Below are 20,240 nucleotides of genomic sequence, written 5' to 3'. Positions count from 1 at the left end.
AAGCGCAGCGTTCACGGAGAGGAAAAGTGGGAATCCTGCGTCTTAAGAGCCCGCCTTCCCGACAAATAAAGGTCGCAGACGTCTAGCGGGCGGAGCTAAGTTTATCGTGATTCATATCGTCGCGGGAATACTGACAGTGGATCCCCACATAGTAAGAAGATGACCCGAAGTTGCTCGGCAGTGGGCTGCAGCACCCGGGACACCGTGCAGAGCCGCAAGCGCGGCTACTCTTTCCACCAGTGCGTGAGAGCAGCCGCGAAGTTGTCTTAACTCCTAGCACTGCCAAGCCGGCAGTAGGCCAGGGAGGGGTGGGGCCGGCCACGGTGTCGTGGTGTCGACGTGACGTATTTGACGTGCGTTACGTGGGACTGGGGAAGCATGTGGGTAACTTTCAGGGTTAAGGTCGTTCTAGCTTTTTCTGCTCAGTGTTTACCTCCAAATTGCTGATTGTTTCTCAATGCCTCGCGCTTGCCTAATGGCTTTTAACGACAGTTACTCGAAAGGAATTGTGCTTCCTTTCTGTCTTATTTAACGTAAAGAGACGGGAAGGGAGGGAAGTTTGGGGAAACTGTTGAAGGCGTGCGCTTCCATTGGCGTGAGTGAGTTGCTCATGAGCATAAGTACAAATCTCTTTTCACCAGTACTGTCTGTCATTGCAAGTTGTTCAGTAGTATTAACAGCTGTAGAAGGCTGGTCCTATTCTGGCTGGATCTGGTCATGACAAGGAAGTTCCTTTAGCTCAAGAGGGGGGCAGGTCTTCAGACCAGTGTAATTTGAACGGGCACGTATGGTCCAGACTGGTATATAGGTCATTCAATTAACGTTAAAGCCACAATGGGAAAGAGAAACGTGGTCAAAACATCCTCACAGACAAAAAGAAATGTACTTCAAAAAGGGGTAAAGTAATATGAGATATAGTTAAACCATTAACAAAAACTAGTATGAGAACGTGAAAAAGAGCTTTATGGGACAGGTGGTATTTAAGTTGGACCTTGAACCATTTCCTGGATTGGGGTGTGAGGGTGGGAGGAGGATAGCACTTAAATAGGAATAGTATGGAAAAATGTAAAGGGATGGAAAGTGTAGATTCAATGTACACGAGTGGAAAAAGTAGCTCGGAAACTTTTTTTTTTAAGTTAAAATGTCAGGTTTAGGAGTTCCAACTATATGTGGTAAGCCTTCTGTAGTCATTGTTTTGTTTTTGGAATAGGGCTGATCTTCCACCTAAACTGTTTTAATTGCGTTCTTTCCTTTTTCCTCTGGGTTTTTCTCCCCAATCAATTAGTTTCTGTTCTCTTTTTATCTTCAGCTGCTCTCTACAGATAACTCGCCTCAAGTGAGTGAACATACTTGATTGAATTACAGTGCCCCCTCCCCCATCTGAAACTAGAGCATTCTTATGAAATCTCTTATAAACTGAAATGGCTTAAAGTGAACAGTATGCCCTGCTTTCAGAAAGTTTACATTCCGCCACATCGCTTTTACGAAAGAGCTGCCTTAGTACCTGTTTTCACTGACTGAAAGAAATCTGGAGGATTTTCGCTTTTGCAAAAAGAAGCCCTTACCACACTAATTTGGTTTTTCGTAAAGCAAAGTGGCTTAATTCAAACTTCAGAACGTGGGAGATACATGTACTTACTTTTTTAAATACAGACACACAAACTCTTGAACTATGTGCTCCTCTACACTACCCAATTACTATAATTCCCTTTATAATCAGGCTCTTCAAAACAGGAACATATACCCACTTCCCTAAATTACATTGACTTTTCAACCTACCGCACCCTGTCAGCACTGCTCTAATAACAAAGGGTCACTGGTAATCTTTCCAAATTTAAGTGAGCGCTTTTAAGTCTCTTGATCTCTTTTTAAATCATATTTACTACTTGAAACTCATTTCCCTTGGCTTTATTGACATACACTCCCTAGTTCTCTTCCTTTTCTCTAATTTCTTCCTTAATTTTTGCTGTCCTGCTTTTCCTGTGCCTTCTACTTATGTTCCTTAAATTGAGACGAATTCATTTATTGCTTTTATTTGTTATATTGAGGACCAAAGTAAGACCTGCTTAATATAAAAACAAAGATGCATTATAACAATAGTTATTATAATAGTCTGCTATGATTCTTCCATTCTGATTTCTTCCCTATTCATTCCATTTTCCAGGCAATGATTTTTATGAAAATGCATATTTTATCATGCTGATTCCCTGAGGATTTTTGTTTTTTCACGTAAAAGTTCTTAGTTTATTCGTCCTCTCATGATAAATCTATACAGTCAGCACAGATAAAGTCACTCATGAATCTTTACTACTTCTTTTTGCCAGCACCAACATTGGCCTTTGCAGTCTCCCTTACTTCATTCTGTTCTTGTGTTCCTTTCACCGTTTTCTTGAGGTGTTTTTCTTCTCATACAGGCCATGTCTTGCAAGTCTATGTTTGGGTTCATTTCTCTTTGTGTAATCCAAGGAATCATAAATCATGTCAAAGCCAGCTGTCTTGCCACCACCAAAATGGATTCTGAATCCAAAAACAAAGATGACATCTGGTGTGGTCTTGTACATTTTGGCTTATTTTTCCCCAATTTCTGACTTAGGTACTGTTGCCTTCTCAGGGTGAAGGATGTCGATAACTATTTGTTTCTCCTGTAGTAGTTTATTAAGCATGGACTTCTTGGTCCAGATAGTTACTGTGTTGTTCATGATGGTCGCCGACCTTCAAGCAGCCAGTGGGGAAAAGATCCCAGAAGGAAGGATTTTAATCCCTTGGGCTCTTCGGTGCCTAATAGAGTCCAGGCTTCTCTGTAAAGCCCTCCTACACCTCTCTTCCAACCTGAAAATTACAACATTTCTATTATTGTACATGCGCTCTGAATTAAACACATGTCTTTGTATACATGGGAAGCAATCATCTTTGTCTTCCTGACACCTAGGAAGTTGTAAGGAAGGCAGGAGAGAATAGAGACAGGAAAAGAAGTGAAAATAGGAAAAAGCTAATACGAGAAGGAGAGAATTAGTCAACTTGCCATTGCCTAAAGTTGCCACTCTTTGATCATGGAATTCTCTTCATAAAAAAATTTTTAAGTACATTCCCCTGATATGTGCATAGTGATTTATAAATTACAATTATGAAGTGATGTGCTAATATATATTTTGGAACACACAAAGGATGGGGCAAAATTTATAAAAATAGTTTTAATATTTTCTTCAAATCTCAGTAGGTGAGTGCAGACTCCTGTGGTGGCCACTGATCTGAAGGATGGATCCAAAACTTATTAGTATAGAAGACTCTGTGATGTAGCCTTTAGCTACCTATCTAGTCCCTCTGTAACCACTCCCAGCTACCTCTGCACTCTCCTTTCAACCCTCCAGATTAACTTATTTTTCATTGCTTTATCGGCCAGTAAGTTCTCAAGTAGTTATTTCATATCTCCGTGATTTTGCATCTGCTTGGAGTGGCCATTAGCTGCATGGCAAACTCCTGTTGACACTTCAGCTCTAGCTCCAATGTTCTCTCCTCTGAAGCTTTCCCAGGCATCCTCCAGCACCCTCACCAAGTTGTGAGAAGTTGCAAGGACACAGGAAAAGGCTCTGGTTGAAATGCATGAATTAAAATGACTTAAAGGTGTGGAAACTGTTGTAAGAATATTGGTGTTCTGTCAAACGCAAATTGGCTAAATGTGAAGTGGGATTGGCAAGTTGAAAATTAAAGTGACTCTTTGATTCATTTTCTTTTTGCTAGTATAAAGAGATTTAGAAATTTATTTCATAACCAAAAGAATATGTGTATGATAATTTGGAAGAGTTTTTGCCTGAATTGTAATAAATTCTATTTTTAAACTTTTATTATGAAATGTTTTAAATACACTAGCAAGCACAAAATAATATATAACAAACACCTGTGTACCCATCACTAGGATTAAACAGATGTTAACATTTTCCTAGATTCAGATTTTTGTTTTCTTCAGAAGATAATTAAATGATAGTTGAAACCCTAACCCTCAATCCTTTCTCTCCCTCTCCAGAGATAACCATTGTAGGAGAGGTTTTGTTAGCCACTTTTCTGGAAAAATTTGATGTGTAGGGAGCGAAAGGTAAATTCCTGCCGTTATAAAAAGGGCATAGTCAACAGGAAAAAGAAAATGGATTCTGTATTACAGTGTAAACCAATTTGTTGTCGTGTGTATGAGATGGTGATTGGTTTGGGATGATGACTGGGATTTTTCTTCTACCAAGGTGGCTTTAGACTAGAGAGACAGGAATTCCAATTTCAACTATTTACTAGTGGCTGTACTTGGCTCAAGTTTCATCTTTTATAAAAAGATAAAAATCTGTCTTGCAGTTTTTTTTTAATACTAAAACTAAGATTTTAAATTATATATGTCTCTGTTGTGTGTATGATAAGGAAAATGCTTTAAAAGTAGTATCTAAATTATTGCTAATTTAATTTTGTCCAAAATTCAAATTAGTCATGCTGGTTAGACTGCAGTATTTCCCAACCATTTTCATGTCATTTTACACATAGAAAATATTTGTTTAATACTTAGGGCAAACCAACAAAGCTGTTTGGGACTGGCTTGATGTAACTACTTCGAGAGTTCCAGGTAGCCTAGGCCACCCAATGGGCTAAAGGGTTTGATAGCAGTGCTCACCAGGCATGCCAGTTGGGAAGCTTTGCGTCAGAGGATCAGGCTAGTAATGTAACTTAGTGGACTAGCCAAATTTTGATGGTTCTATGCATGCTTAGTGGCTACACTCAATCTGTGGAAACGCTGCCTCACCAACATATGCCGTTAGTTTAGAAAAGAACTTAGTGAAAAGGTATAGATTTACCTCTCTTTTATTGGAAAAACAACTCCCTGTACATTCTCTCTTGATCAAGTAGCATCATCTTCTTGGAACAATTGAAAAGAACTCCTGAGAGTGGAATTAGTTGCTCCTAGGAAAGAACAAACTTTGGATAGTTCTTTACCATTTACAAAGTGTTTTTATTTGTTTGTTTTAATTATTGTTATTTTTATTATGGTGACATTGATTAACAAAATCCAGTAAGTTTCAAATGTACAATTCAACAGTAAAGCATATATATAGATATTGCATTGTGTGTTCGCCGCTCATAGTTTTCTTTCTGTCACCACATATTTGACCCCTTTTACCCCATCTACCTCCCCACTCCTCCCCACCTTCTGGTAACCACTAGTCTATTGTCCATGTCCATGAGTCTCTGTTTGTCCTCTTTGCTTGTTGTTTTTAGGTTTATATCCCACATATAAGTGATATCATGTGGTTTTCAACTTTTTCTGTCTGGCTTATTTCACTTAGCATGATGATCTCAAGGTTCATTCATCCATGTTGTCACAAATAGCAGTATTTCATCTCTTCTTATGGCTGAGTAATATTCTATTGTATATATGTACCACAGCTTCTTTAGCCCATCATCTATCGTAGGACACTTTAGTTGCTTCCATGTCCTGGGCACTGTGAATAATGCTATGAAAATTGGTGTGCAAATATCTTTTCAGATATGGATTTTCAAGTCTTTGGGGGTAAATACCCAGTAGAAGGATTGCTGGATCATATGGTAGATCAATTCTTAGCTTTTTGAGGAACCTCCACACTGTTTTCCATAGTGGCTGTACCAAATTGCAGTCCCACCAGCAGTGTATGAGGGTTCTTTTTTCTCCGCATCCTCTCCAGCATTTGTTATTACTTGTCCTATTGATTATAGCTATTCTAACAGGTGTGAGATGGTATCTCATTGTGGTTTTGATTTGCATTTTCCTAATAGCTAGTGATGTTGAACATCTTTTCAAATATTTGTTGGCCATTTGTATTTCCTCTAGGGAGAAGTGTCTGTTCAGGTCCTTTGCCCATTTTTTGATTGGATCATTTGTGGGTTTTTTGTTTTTTTTTGTCGTTATTGAGTTGTGTGCGTTCTTTGTATATTTTGGATATTAGGCCCTTATCGGAGGCATTGCTTACAAATATATTTTCCCATTTGGATGGTTGTCACTTTATCTTGTTGACGGTTTCTTTTGCTAAGTAGAAGCTTTTTAGTTTCATATAATCCCATTAATTTATTTTTGCTTTTACTTTCCTTACCTTTGAGGAAATTCATAAAATCCTCTTTAAGTCCTACAAAATGCTTTTGAATACATTTGTATCCTTATGCACTCTTACTACAGCCCTATGAAGAGGCTCTAGCATTGAGAGATGTATCTAATACCATATGACTGGTAAAAGATAATTGAGGCTTAAATACAGATTTTCCAATTTAGTGTTTTTTCTCAAGGTGGTTGAGAGAGTATCTCAGAATTATGTTTTCCCATACTGCTATATTATTTCTCTAACAATTAGCCTAGGGAATTGAAATTTTTACCAGTTTCAGTTCTTAACAACTATATGCTTTAAAGCTTAAATTATAATATATAAAAGTCATACAGCTACCTTAGATCTGTCTCCAAGATAAATCAAAGAAGAGGGTGCAGAAAGAGTAGTCTTGTGATTTTCTTTGTATAAATTACACAAGTTTTTTTCCTCACTCATTTCTAAACATCATAATTTGGCTGAGATTGAAAAATAGAAATGGAAGATAATTTTTATATTGAAGGCTAGGAAAAATGGTGACTTTCAAAACAAAATAGGAAATTCGAGTATAGGTAATAAATACTTGTTTTATACTGCTGAGTAACAATTTTCCTTAAAATTCAGTGGGAACATTACCACGCATAATCTCTGAAGAGTTGGGAATTTGGGAGTTGTTATAGGGAGTCTCATAAAATTGCAGTCAAAATGTTAGCCAAGACCACAGTCATCTGACGGCTTGATTGAGGCTGAAGGATCTTCTTTCAAACAAGCTCACTCACATGTCCTTTGGCTGGAAGCCTCAGTTTCTTGTCTAGTGGGCCTCTCCGTAGGGCTGCTTATGACATAGCAGATAACTTCCCCCAGAGAAGAGGAAGCCTCAGTGCCTTTTATGATCTAGTGTCATCCACTAGATCCACTGTCACTTCTGCTTTTTTTATATTCCTTATGAGCAGATCACTAATTCCCGGCCATACTCACAGGAAGGGAATTAGGCTCCACCGTTGGAAGGAGAAGTACCAAAGAATTTGTGGACATTCTAAAGTCACCTCAGGACAGAAAGACACATATTAAATTTGATCAGATTCTGTTAAATGTAGGCAGTGAAGACAAAATGTGGTAGGATAGTTAATATAAGAATTGCCCCCATACAAATTGAAACAAGATCACTTAAATATTGAACTTTTGGATTAAAAAAAAATTGAAAAATGAAATCAGATTAAGTAAATTAAACATTAACTATACTTAAATGTTTTTATAAAGCAGTTAAATAATAAATAGGTTTCTGTCTGTTGTAGCATTACTATAATATTTTCATGTTAATGGAACTTTAATTTGATTGCTATAGATTTCCAACTGATACCATACAGCGCTCAAAATGGATCAGGGCTGTTAATCGTGTGGACCCCAGAAGCAAAAAGATTTGGATCCCAGGACCAAGTGCTATGCTATGTTCCAAACATTTTCAGGAAAGTGACTTTGAGTCATATGGGATGAGAAGAAAATTGAAAAAAGGAGCTGTGCCTTCTGTTTCTCTATACAAGGTATTTAAATCTAGGTGTAAACAAAACTAAATTTTATAGAGCCTTTTAAAATCAAGATAGCTCACATTATAGCTAAAATTTGCATAGGTTAAAAAAAACCCTAGATCTTAAAATAAATTTAGTAATTGATTTTAAATGCCTAGAAAATTTGTTTATTTTTAAATCTATAATGTAATAGTAATTTGGCTTTGGAGCTTTTTAAAAAATAAGGTGTACAAATGCAAAACATACATCTAGATGTACATAAAGGTTACCAAACTGATCATAAAAATCAACTAGTAGATATAAATGGACTTAGAATTCAGGCTTTTAAATATGAGACAGTTTTCAAAATACTTTGAAATTATCTACCCTTTTTTTGGCTTCTCTCAATACTGTTATTGATTTTGACCAAAAATATACCTAATTATTAGTATTGATATAGAGAGATGTATACAGAAATAGAAGACTATGAGTCACCAGTATTGATGTTAACATTTTTACTGTTTCTTTTCATTGTTTTTATTTTATCCTTAGCCACACTCTTGTACATGACTCAGTGATGGTCTGCAATTTGCAATAGTCATCTAACTGTTCTATCTTGCCACTACTCTTACCTTCTTCCTCTTATTCAATAGAGTCTCCTGTTGGCATTGTTTTATCTTATTCTCCTATTCAGAAGCATAGAGTTGGTGTCAAATCCAAATTCATAAATTCCAAGAACTTCCTATTTAACTTATTTGTGTATTTCTAACTGCTTTGAACTCTCTTTTTTTGAACCACATATACTTTCCTACTGTATATGTAGTGAATTGACTTGCTTTCATGCTTTTGTGTAAATCAATAATAGTTACTGTTTATTGAGCCCTACAACGGTTCAGGCATTGTACTAGGAGATTTACATAAATTATCTTCTTGTATCCTCAAAACAAATGAGATAAGGAATTCTAGAAGTTAAGAGACAGCTAACAAGTGAGGGAGCCGGAATTCGAACCCAGGTCAGTCTTAATTCCAAAGCTCAGGCTTTGTCCACTTGCACTGCTAACTTCCCTATCTTCTCCATTGAGCCTTGTTATTGCTCCTTCAAAGAACTACTCAAAACATACATATGAAACCTCCCCAAATTACCACCTTTCTTTAGTTACTTTAATCATTTCAAAAACTTTCAGTGTCTTGTTACCATTTCTGTATAGGTGCAAAGAAAATAAACCTTGTTTACATTGTCTTTTACACTACACATTAAAAAAAAATTAGAGGTTATGATTTTTCTTTCTTAACTAACTCTCAACAGCAACCAGGTGAGTGCTTTGCATTTAGTGCTATTTTTATAGATAATTTTCTATTTGATAATTTCTAAAATAACCTTAATTTTTTTATTTGTCTCATAGGTTCTCCAAGGTGTACACCTTAAAGGTAAAGCAAGACTGAAAATCCTAAAAGAGCCACTTCCTGATGATTCTGAAGAGGTTACTACTGAGGATCATAACTACAGTTTAAGGAGACCTTTGACAATAGGTACAGAGAAACTGGCTGAGGTGCAAGAGCTGCTACCAGTGTCCAAAAAGGGACTTGTTCCAGTAAAAAACTACAGGATGATCAAAAAGAGAAAGGGCTTACAATTAATTGATACACTGGTGGAAGAGAAACTACTTTCTGAAGAAACAGAGTGTCTGCTACGAGCACAATTTTCAGGTATGTTCTCATCACCTCTAATATTTACAAAATAGCTCTTAATTTTTCTGAACCATCATTAAGTACTATTTTGCTGTTGCCTATACAAACAGGCTTTTGGTTGAGAAGTGAAAAGTCTTGTTAGAGTAAACAAGAATGAAATGTAATCACCAAAATCCTTTTATGGTTTTCCAGTTTTGAGAGTAATATGTTTATTATAGGAAAAGCAAAGAAATATATAAATGATAAAAATAACACATAGTCCTACTACCCAGAGATCAGATTATATGGTTTATACAATATACTGTACTTTTCACTTTTTATAGGAGCACTTAACCTATGTTACTATAAATTTTTTATAAATGATTTTAACTGCTACATAATTTATCACTAAAGTCTTTTTACAACAGAGTTGAACTAGATAATTGCAAAATCCCTTTGAACTTGAAAATTTTTTGCGTCTCCAAGTTTTTTTCCTAAAATTTTCCAGAGAGAGAGAGAGAGAGAGAGAGAGAGAAAGAGAGAGTGAGTGTGTGTGTATGGCCATTGAAAAACTACCTAGTCTTCTTTGTGAACCAGGATGTTTGAAGAGGGGCAAAATAAGAATTGCCAACTTACTCTTTGATGAAAGAAGCAGAGATTTTTGGATTTACATTCTGGTAAATAAGCATGTCCTGTTTCTAGAAAGAGTAGTTGTCTCCAAAGGAAGAGAATATTTTGTGTTTTTCCAAGAAAAGAATAGAAATAATAATATGGGTCCCCACCAGGAACAGAGGATTTTTTTTCTCTCAGCGGTAGGCAAGATTTTCTGTTCAATCAGAATAGTGCACTATCTCCAGAAATGTTTCTCATGTCTAATTTTCACCCTCAGATAAATGGTAGCCAGGGAACAAAATAAATATCTCCATAATCAAGAGACTAATTTTATCCAGTTATTTCATTTTCTTTTCTGTTTCTCTAAAAATGTATACTCAGGCTGCCAGTGAATAGTAAAACATAATAATTCAAGTTGAAATTTTTTCTTCCCTCTTTCTAGTGAAATGATCCAAAATGAACAGGATACATTTTATGGTCAACAGGCTCAAAGATTGGATCTTAATCTCAGAACAAACTCAGTTAAAAAGAGATTGTATTTGAATTTTGGCATCTAGTGCAGTTTATATTCAAATGCTATGATCTATACCTGAAAATGTTAACTGTACACATTTTTCATCACTAAGAATAAATTTGTTTTAACAGATTTTAAGTGGGAATTGTATAACTGGACAGAAACATCTGAGTACTCTACAGAAATGAAACAATTTGCATGTACACTCTACTTGTGCAGTAGCAATGTCTATGATTATGTAAGAAAGATTCTTAAGCTGCCTCATTCTTCCATCCTCAGAACGTAAGTGAATTACGTTTTAGATGTTAAATAAAAAAAAATTTCTTTTATTGCATTTTAGACATTATAATTCATACTCAGTCCATTTTCTCTTTGTAAAAACTTGTAGGTGGTATTTGCATATTACCACAATTGATAATTTGGCCAACAAAATGAAGACATATAGTCTGACAAATTTTTCGTGTCTTCTAAATGGTAGAGACATAATGGGTGATAACATTTGAATCTTAAATATCGGAATTTCTAATACACTTAGTAGTTTTAATGTCTGATTATCTTGGAAAATCTAGAACAGTGCTAGATCAATACCATCGGTTTGAGGCAGTGCACAAAAATATGAATTTTTTGTAAGCACTGTAGTTGATGGCAGAGCAGGTTTTCCAGAGACCAGATTATGATAAATAAATTTTTAGGATTGTGGTCAAAATACATAGATATATTTATAATTCTCTTAGTAGGAAGCAAATAACAGGATGGCTTTATAGTAATGTCTTACAAATTTAATACTCAGTTTTTACTGTTTTTTTAATTATTGGTTTTATAGATTCCTTTTTACTCACTTTTACTTGTTTATTTGGCTTAAACAACAAAAATTTACTTTCTCATAGTTCTGGAGACTAGAAGTCCAAAATCAAGGTGTTGACCAAGTTATTTCCTTCTGCAGGCTGTGAGTGAAGGGTCTGTTCCAGGCCCCTCTCCCTGGCTTGTACATGGTGGTCTTCTCCCTATGTTTCTTCACGTCATCTTGCACTATGCATGTGTGTTTCTGTGTCCAAATTTCCTCTTTATGCGGACACTAGTCGTGTTGGATTAGGATTCATGTTAGTGCCTTCGTTTTAACTTGATGACTTCTGTAAAGACCCTGTCTCCAAACAAGGTCACATTCTGAGGTACTGGGGGTTGGACTACAATATATCCTTTTTGAGGAACATAATTCAACCCCTTCCAGTCACTTTTCCTGCTGCATAAGCCTCCCACTACTCGGGGACTAAAGGCCAACTCCCTACTGTAGCTTACTGAGCTTCCCATGATGTGGCTTCTGCTGGGCCCTGCAGCTGATCTCTTGTCCCTTCCCTCTTGCATTCCATGCGCCAATTGTAAGGCATTTCTTGCTTCTTTTTGCTTTAGGGACTTACTCCTCTATCTGCCTAAAATGCCCATTCTCCCTATCTGTTAGTCCTGGTGATTAGTCTCCACATTTCAGGCTCACATTAGATTTCTCATCCTTTTGGAAGCCTGACCTGCCATTCCTGCACCAATTCTGGATTAGGTGCCCATCTTGCATTCACAGTATGGAGCTGAATCTTAGTACTTATAACACTGCCTACCCCACTAGACTGTGAGCTGCCCACGTATGAGGCCTGTGTCTGGTTCTTTGTTATGCACACACATCCTGACCCCTGAGTGGTGCCTGGAACACAATAGTCCCTTGATAATATTTGTGGAATTGAAAGAATTCTTGGATGGTCATTTAGGATTTTGAACAGATATAAAGAAGAAATGCAGTGGACTCGAAGTTGCTGTCTCATTAGCAGCACTGCACGAGCATTTGAGACCTTACTCCCTGGCATATGTTGTCAGTTTGGCTCAAATAAACCTTATAAAAATTCAAAAAATAAAAAGCAGCACTCTATTTAATTCACTGGAGTTGGGGCAGAGACCAGCCAGGAATGGCAGGAGCCATCTCTCCTGGAAGGTGCCTCTTGGTTTCTTATTGCTTCAGCTTTAAAACAGATTCATAGGGGCTCAAAGCTGGAGAAACTCTTAGAGATCATGGAGTCCAACCCCCTCATTTTATAGAATGGAGAAATTGAGGCCTGGTACGAGGAAGGACCTTAATTATCATGACTTTTCTTTTCCATTTTTGGGAAAACATCTTTAAAAAAATTGAGATGTAATTGACATATAACATTAGTGTATACATTTATTCAGTATTTGTATATACTGTAAAATGATCACCACAATAATTCTAGATAATATCCATCACATATGGTTTTTTCCTTCTGATAAAAACTTTTAAGATCTTAGCAACTTTCAAATAAACAATATAGTATTATTAACTATAGTCACCATGCTGTACATTATACATTATATTCCCTAAAAAAAGAATGAGATTTTTCCTCCACACTATTAAAACACTGCTACTAATAAAAAATTTAGAAATGAGAGAAAAGGAAGGAAAATTCATTAATTGTTCTTCTACATTATATATGTAAACAATTATTAACATTTAGAGAATTTTCTTTCAGGCATTGTTATCTGTGGTTAGATTTACTAGTTTTTTACATGGTTGTGATCTTTAATAATATCAGAGTTTTACCCCATTAACTCGGGTATTCTCCAGCTGCTGGACATCCACATTGTTTCCATTTTTTGGTTGTAATTGCTATTTTTCATATTGAGATGAACATTTGTGTATAGGCTTATTCACTCTCTTTCATAATATGATTTTACCATTTAGGCTAGATATTATACATATTTATAAATATTTAGTTTCTGCTATGCTAGAGACATTTTCATAGACGCTGTGTTAATTCCTCCTATACCTTTTTTAGTCAAGTCCTCTGCAATGGTTTTAAAACATACTGGTTTTCCTCTATGGTTTATATGAGACGTTCTCTCAGTGACATACACACACACGTGTATATATATTTACACACACATACACATATGGCATGTAGTGAGAGTAAATTCTGTTTATGAAAATTCTAGTTTGCAGCAGAATATTTGGAAAGCCCTGTCCTGAAATACTTAGGAAAGTACATTAAAATTTCAATTAAATAGACGTCAGCTGTTCAGGAAGAAACCTTGGCAACGTAGAATATAGCCCCCAAATCAGAAATTTAACCCCCAAAAGTCATTGAATTACAAAAGTACATTTCAGTTAAGATGAGCACCTCAGTCTCTACCTCAGAATCCATTTAGTCTTATTGTAGAAATTTATTAAACTTGGCTGTTTCCTTTCGTGACCTACAACAAACTAGAAAGAATATATTAGAACCAAGTCAGAAGAATTCTGAAGACAGACAGCGATAGTAATAGGAAAGAATAATCAGCAGTCTGGAAGGTCAGGGATACTATATAAGGACTCCAAAGATAGTAGTGAGGGTACTTTGTGTAGGAGCAAACAGATGCAGACACCTTAATTACCATAGGGCATACTTTTGAAGCTGTAAGGAGCAGTGAGAAAAGCTCTGAATACGACATCAGCAAAGCTGGGTTTTGCATTTGTGTATAACTAGCAGCACAATATAGGCCAAGTGGTTTAACCACTCTGTACCAGTTTCCTGACTTTAACATAAGACAGATGTACTAAATGTTCCCAAAGTTTTTTTCTTTCAACAATTTTCTCATTTCAGTGAATTTATAGGTAAGACTGGTTTATGATCTAAATTATAAACACATCATTTAGAACAAACTGGGTAATTGATTTGTATACTTTTAAAAGAAATGAGAAAATTGATTTTGTGGTATGTTTCTAAGTTTCTTACTATTTTATGGTAACTGAATATTTGCTTGAAAATGTCTGTAGAATTTGGCTACTTATATTTGGCTTTATTACAGGAATTAGAGTCTACTTTAGTGCCATTTAAGGCATTTTCCACTTTTTAAATTTCTTCATTTGAGTTTTATATTTTTCATTTTTTTACATTTTCTAGGTGGTTATCCAAATGCAAATCAAGTCCAGGTTTCAACAGCAACATTTTTTCTTTACTTCAACAAAGAGTAGAGAATGGAGACCAGCTGTATCAGTATTGTTCACTGATAATAAAAGGTATATCTCTCAAACAACAACTTCAGTGGGACCCCAGCAGTCACCATTTGCAAGGGTTTATGGACTTTGGTCTTGGCAAACTTGATGCTGATGAAATGCCACTTGCCTCAGAAACTATTTTGTTAATGGCAGTAGGTATTTATGGTCATTGGAGAACACCTCTTGGTTATTTTTTTGTAAACCGGGCATCTGGATATTTGCAAGCTCAGTTGCTTCGTCTGGCTATTGGCAAACTGAGTGACATAGGGATCACAGTTGTGGCTGTTACGTCTGATGCTACAGCTCAAAGTGTTCAGATGGCAAAAGCATTGGGGATAAATATTGATGAAGACAACATGAAATGTACATTTCAGCATCCTTCATCTTCTAGTCAGCAGATTGCATACTTCTTTGATTCTTGCCACTTGCTTAAATTAATAAGAAATGCATTTCAGAATTTTCAAAGTATTCAGTTTATTAATGGTATAGCACATTGGCAGCATCTTGTGGACTTAGTAGCACTAGAGGAACAAGAATTATCAAATATGGAAAGAATCCCAAGAAAACTTGCAAATTTGAAAAACCACGTACTGAAAATGAATTGTGCTGCCCAACTCTTCAGTGAGAGTGTGGCCAGTGCATTAGAATGTTTACTATCATTAGGCTTGCCTCCTTTTCAAAACTGTATTGGTACCATCCATTTTGTACGCTTAATTAATAATCTATTTGACATTTTTAATAGTAGAAACTATTATGGAAAGGGACATAAAGGACCTTTAATGCCTGAAACTTTCAGCAAAATTAATCACGTGTTAATTGAAGCCAAAACTATTTTTGTTACATTATGTGACACTAGCAATAATCAAATTATTCAAGGTAAGCGAAAATTAGGATTCCTGGGATTTTTGCTTAATGCTGAGAGCTTAAAATGGCTCTACCAAAATTATGTTTTCCCAAAGGTAATGCCTTTTCCATATCTTCTGACTTACAAATTCAGTCAAGACCATCTGGAATTATTTCTAAAGATGCTTAGACAGATATTAGCATCCAGTTCTAATCCTACTTGTATGGCATTCCAGAAAGCTTACCATAATTTGGAGACCAGATACAGATTACAGGATGAAGTTTTTCTAAGTGAACTAAGCATCCTTGACATTTCAATTGCTCGAAGGACAGACTTGGCCCTTTGGACAGTTCAACGTCAGTATGGTGTCAGCATTATAAAGACTCTTTTTCACAAAGAGGATATTTGCCAAGACTCATCTAATTGTTCGTTAAGTGAGGCATTACTAGACCTGTCAGATCATAGGCAAAATCTCAGCTGTTGTGCTGGTTATATTGCAGATAAGTTATCATCTCTTTTAACTTGTGAGGATTGCATCAGTGCACTGTATGCATCGGATCATAAAGCCTCTAAAATTGGGTCACTGTTATGTGTTAAAAAGAAGAATGGTTTGCATATCCCTTCAGAAAGTTTATGTCAAGTCATAAATATTTGTGAGCGAGTTGTAAGAATCCATTCGAGAGTGGCAGTTTATGAACAACTTCCTAAATGGAGGGAATTTTATCTTCAACAGAAAATACTATGTGAGCTTTCTAGTTATATTGATCTTTTTGTAGATTTAGATGAGCATCTCTTTGATGGAGAAGTGTGTGCCATCAATCACTTTGTAAAGTTACTAAAGGATATAATAATCTGTTTCTTAAAGTTCAGAACTAAAGATGTAGCTCATTTCCCTTTAAAACACCATTCAGAAAGAATTGAAATGAAAACTTTGTCAAGGAAATACTGGTTATCTTTACAGGATTACAGATGTTCAGGTTTTGCTAATACCAATAAATTCAGGCATCTGCTACGTAACGATGGCTATCCATTCAAATGAGGTACCTAAAATATATTAAAACTTATATTAAGAACATTTATTTTAAAGTTCAAGTTAGGACCATATGTTATAAATAGATCATTCTGCACAATGAACAAGTTGGCATTTCTGACTTACTAGAATTTGTAATTTACATATTTTAAAATCGTTTTGAACTTTGGTATGGCTTATAGCATTTCATCGTTAACCAAACTAGACAAAGAAGTCAGTAAAAGCAGGTACTGTCTTTGAATTTACTGAGACTGAATAATGTATCTGGACATACTGTTAACTTGTTCAACCTACTTTAAAAACAAGAGAGAATAACAACTAGGAGTCACCACCACATTGACTCCTTTTATAAACATACTACATTCCCTACAAGAACTCTTTGATTTACAGCTCTTAAGAATGTTGACAGAATACCTATAAAACCTTGAATATAATTTAAAATATCAAATACCACAAAAATCTCTTTGCCAGGGTACCCTAAAGTAGATACTTATGCATTATCAGACATAAGGTAAACACATGAGCCACGAGATGGTTTCTTGTGCTGCAACTACACTGGGGGATGTTGTCTGGGAAGTACACAGGTGATGTAATTTTCACAATCCATTGTCTCTGGACTTCAAAATACTACTTTAAATAATAGAATGCATACTTACTTGACTCCTGTCAGAAGAGCCCAGTGCTCATTAGTGAATGAATAACAGAATTTCATGTGAGTAATAAATTGAAAAAAGATGATCAATTGAGACAATATATATGAAAAAAAAAATCAGTTTTAATTATATAATGAGTTTTTTCAGAAACTTAGGAGCTTAATCTACAGATGGAAACATAAGGGCAATTTTCTCCATTCTCACATCCCCGTATTTGAAAAGAAAAAAAAAAAAACTCCATAGGTATACGTACTTTCACAAATGGGACTATTTTAATGGATAAAAGAAACAAGCACATATTCACCTGTGTATGTAAACACTTTTTTTGTCGTTGAGTGAATGTTCACATAGTTGATATGAAAACTGAAAATTGCAAAAGATTTAACAACTGGGTAAAGTTTTTCATTAGTTGAAATTCACTCTAAATAGCATATTTTGATATATTTCTATTCTACCTCAAATGAAGGCTTGTTTTGAAATGTAACTAGAGTTGTACCACTTTTTATACAAGAGCTATTGCTGAGAAGTCTGAATATTGTGGTTTTTATTTTGTTTGCAGTAGAATGACTTTAGAAGCACCAAGATAAATCTTTAAGGAAGCCTCTTTTTAAATCACCACCTTTAACTTGTTTCTATACATCCAAGTTTTATACTTGATCTTTACTTAAAACTAGATTTGTATCTGTACTGTCTTATGTTCTTTGTTGTTACATTTGACTAGTATATTCCGTATTTTAAAAATTAGTGTTTTGCATTGCTCAAGTGCTAGATAAATTGGACATTAGAGATATTTCTGCCCTCAGCACAGTTAATTGCTCTTGCCCTTGTGAAAGTGTTCCAAGTCAGATATCAGACTTACTTATGCTTACAGTGAAAACTTTTTTATATTTATGGATATTTGATAAGGGTAATTTAGTTTATAGATTTTACTCTTCACCTTTGTCCTTTTTTTCTTTGGAGAAAACTAACATTCTCTTCAGAAATTTATCCTTCCTACTCTTCAACAAATAGTACTGGAACAACTGGGTAGCCATATGCAAAAGTATTAACTCTAAATGGATCAGAAACCCAGATGTGTAAGAGGTAAAACTATAAAACTTTTAGAAGAGAGTAAATCTTTGAAACTTAAGATTAGGTGATCGTTCCTTAGATGTGACACAAAAAGCACAAGCACCAAAAAATAAATTGGACTTCATCAAAATTAAAAACTTGTGCTTCAAAGAATACCATCAAGAAAACGCACAGAATGGGAGAAAATTTTTACAGATCATATCACCTGATAAAGGACTTGTATCTAGACTGTAAAGAACTTCTGAAACTCAACAATCAACCCAGTTTTAAAAATGAGTAAAGACTGAGTAGATACTTCAAAGGAGATACACAAAGGGCCTATAAACATATGAATATTTGTTCAACATCATTAGTCATCTGGGAAATGCAAATCAAAACTACAGTGAGATGGCACTTCACACCCACTAGGGTGGCTATAATAAAAAAAAAGACCTAACAAGCATTGGCAAGAATGTGAAGAAATTGGAACCCTGGTAAGCTGTTGCTGGGAATGCGGTCACTTTGCAAAACAGCCTGGCAGTTCTTCAAAAAGGTAAGTGAAAGAGTTACCATATGACCCAGCAATTCTGACAGGCATATGCCCAAGAGAAATGAAAGTACATGTAAAAACTTGTACACAGATTTCATAGCAGCATTATAATAGCTAAAAAGACTAAATGTCCAGCTGATGAATTAAAAAGTGCTGTATCCATATAATGGGTCATATGGTAAGTGTTTTACTTGATAATGAACTGCCAGAATTGTTTTTTGCAGTGTACCACTCTACATTTCAACCAGGAATGCTTGAAAATTCCAGTTGCTCTACTTCATCCCCAGAACTTGGTATTGTTAGGGTTTTGTTTTGAATTAGCTATTCTAAAAGGTGTGCAGTGATATTTCATTGTGGATTTTATTTTCCTGATAGCTAATAATGAGGAATATCTTTTCATAGGCTTAATTTGCCATCCACATAATCTTAAGTGAAATGTCTTTTCAAGTCATTTGCCCATATTTTGGAGGGTTGGTTTTTTCTTGAACATTATTTTATATTCTAGACATAAATGCATTATCAGATATTTTGCAAGTATTTTCTCCTAGTCTGTGCTTTGAAGAGCAGACATTATTTTGATAAATCCAGTTTATCTATTTTTTAGGGATTATACTCCTTAGTTTTATATCTAAGAAATCTTGCCTAACTCATGGTTGGAGATTTTTTTGCTGTTTTTTCTTCTAGATATTTTGTAGTTATAGGTTTTACATTTGGTTATGATCCATTTTCTGTTAATTTTGGTGTGATAAGTTGTTCATGTTTTTACATATGGCTATCCTAGCACCATTCGTTAAAAAAAACTATTCTTTCTCCAGTGACCTTTGAATCCTTGTCAAAAATTGACTACATCTATATCAGTCTATTTCCGGGGTCTCTGTTCTGTTCCACTGATCCAAGGGTGTAACGTTCACCAGCCAATACCAACCAGTGTCTTGATTAGCCTTGAAATCAGTTGGGAGTCCTCCAAATTTTTTTCAAAAATGTTTGGCTATTTTAATTGTACCTTGTACATATTTTTGTACATTTGATGGTGGTGCTAACATTCATATGATGTTAGCTGTAGACTTTTTGTAAAAGCTTCTTATCAGGTTGAGGATTCCTGCTATTTCCAGTTATGTTTTTTTTTTTTTAAATGATAAATGGGTGTTGAATTTTGTCAGATGACTTTTCTATACGTCTTTTGGGGGGAGAAATTTTTTTGAGATATAATAATTTACATACCATTATATTCACCCTTAAAAAAATACAATTCAGTGGTTTTTAGCATATCCAAAAGGTGGATTTCTGCAGCTTTTGAGATGTTCACATAGTTTTTCTTCTTTTGTATGTTGATACATAACATTTTTTGTTTTTGAATGTTAGATCAACCTTTTATTCCTGGGATAAACCCACCCTGGTCATGATGTATTGTTTTTATATATTGCCAGATTTTATTTGCTAATAAAATTACAGTTTCATTAAAGTCTGTGACCTTATATAAATAAACATTACCCTGGATATTATTTTCTTACTGCTTTTGAGTAAAACCCAAAAATGCCTTAAGTGCTTTCATAAAACAAAAGTAAAATTTTAATTTCCATAGTTTAAAAAATTTTTTTAACTTTCTAACTTACATTTAATAAAACCGCCTGGATCATAAAAGACTCACATTTGGTCTAGAGATAATGACAAAATGAGCATTAAAGAAGTCCTAACAAA

General features: G+C 35.1%; 1 protein-coding gene and 1 pseudogene across 4 annotated transcripts; one reads left to right on the top strand and one right to left on the bottom strand.

Annotated features, from left to right (window-relative positions):
• The first annotated feature begins 19 nt into the window (after positions 1-19).
• Positions 20-20,027, top strand: THAP9 (THAP domain containing 9). 4 transcript variants are annotated; one of them, XM_011356352.2, is made up of 5 exons: positions 20-239; positions 7,429-7,624; positions 8,992-9,295; positions 10,514-10,664; positions 14,321-20,027. In XM_011356352.2, the coding sequence occupies exons 1-5, from the start codon at positions 160-162 to the stop codon at positions 16,296-16,298; spliced, it is 2,709 nt and encodes a 902-aa protein (XP_011354654.1). In that variant the 5' UTR covers positions 20-159; the 3' UTR covers positions 16,299-20,027. The 4 variants fall into 4 exon arrangements, with proteins under 4 accessions (XP_011354654.1, XP_023384225.1, XP_023384227.1 ...); XM_023528457.1 differs by having other exon boundaries at positions 42-151; XM_023528458.1 differs by lacking the exon at positions 20-239 and adding an exon at positions 3,534-3,621.
• On the bottom strand, positions 1,858-2,699 carry LOC111737265 (annotated as a pseudogene).
• Positions 20,028-20,240: the final 213 nt, after the last annotated feature.

This window comes from Pteropus vampyrus, unplaced genomic scaffold (genome assembly GCF_000151845.1).
Source record: "Pteropus vampyrus isolate Shadow unplaced genomic scaffold, Pvam_2.0 Scaffold25, whole genome shotgun sequence".
Classification (NCBI taxonomy): domain Eukaryota; kingdom Metazoa; phylum Chordata; class Mammalia; order Chiroptera; family Pteropodidae; genus Pteropus; species Pteropus vampyrus.
The sequence above is the reverse complement of the archived record's forward strand: the minus strand, read 5'-3'. Positions and strand labels throughout refer to the sequence as shown.

Excerpts from the sequence above, each read along its gene's own strand:
- THAP9 (XM_011356352.2), top strand. The coding sequence starts at position 160 with ATGACCCGAAGTTGCTCGGCAGTGGGCTGCAGCACCCGGGACACCGTG. Across the intron at positions 7,625-8,991 it reads CTTCTGTTTCTCTATACAAG|GTTCTCCAAGGTGTACACCT; the intron begins GTATTTAAATCT and ends TTTGTCTCATAG. Across the intron at positions 9,296-10,513 it reads GCTACGAGCACAATTTTCAG|ATTTTAAGTGGGAATTGTAT; the intron begins GTATGTTCTCAT and ends TTGTTTTAACAG.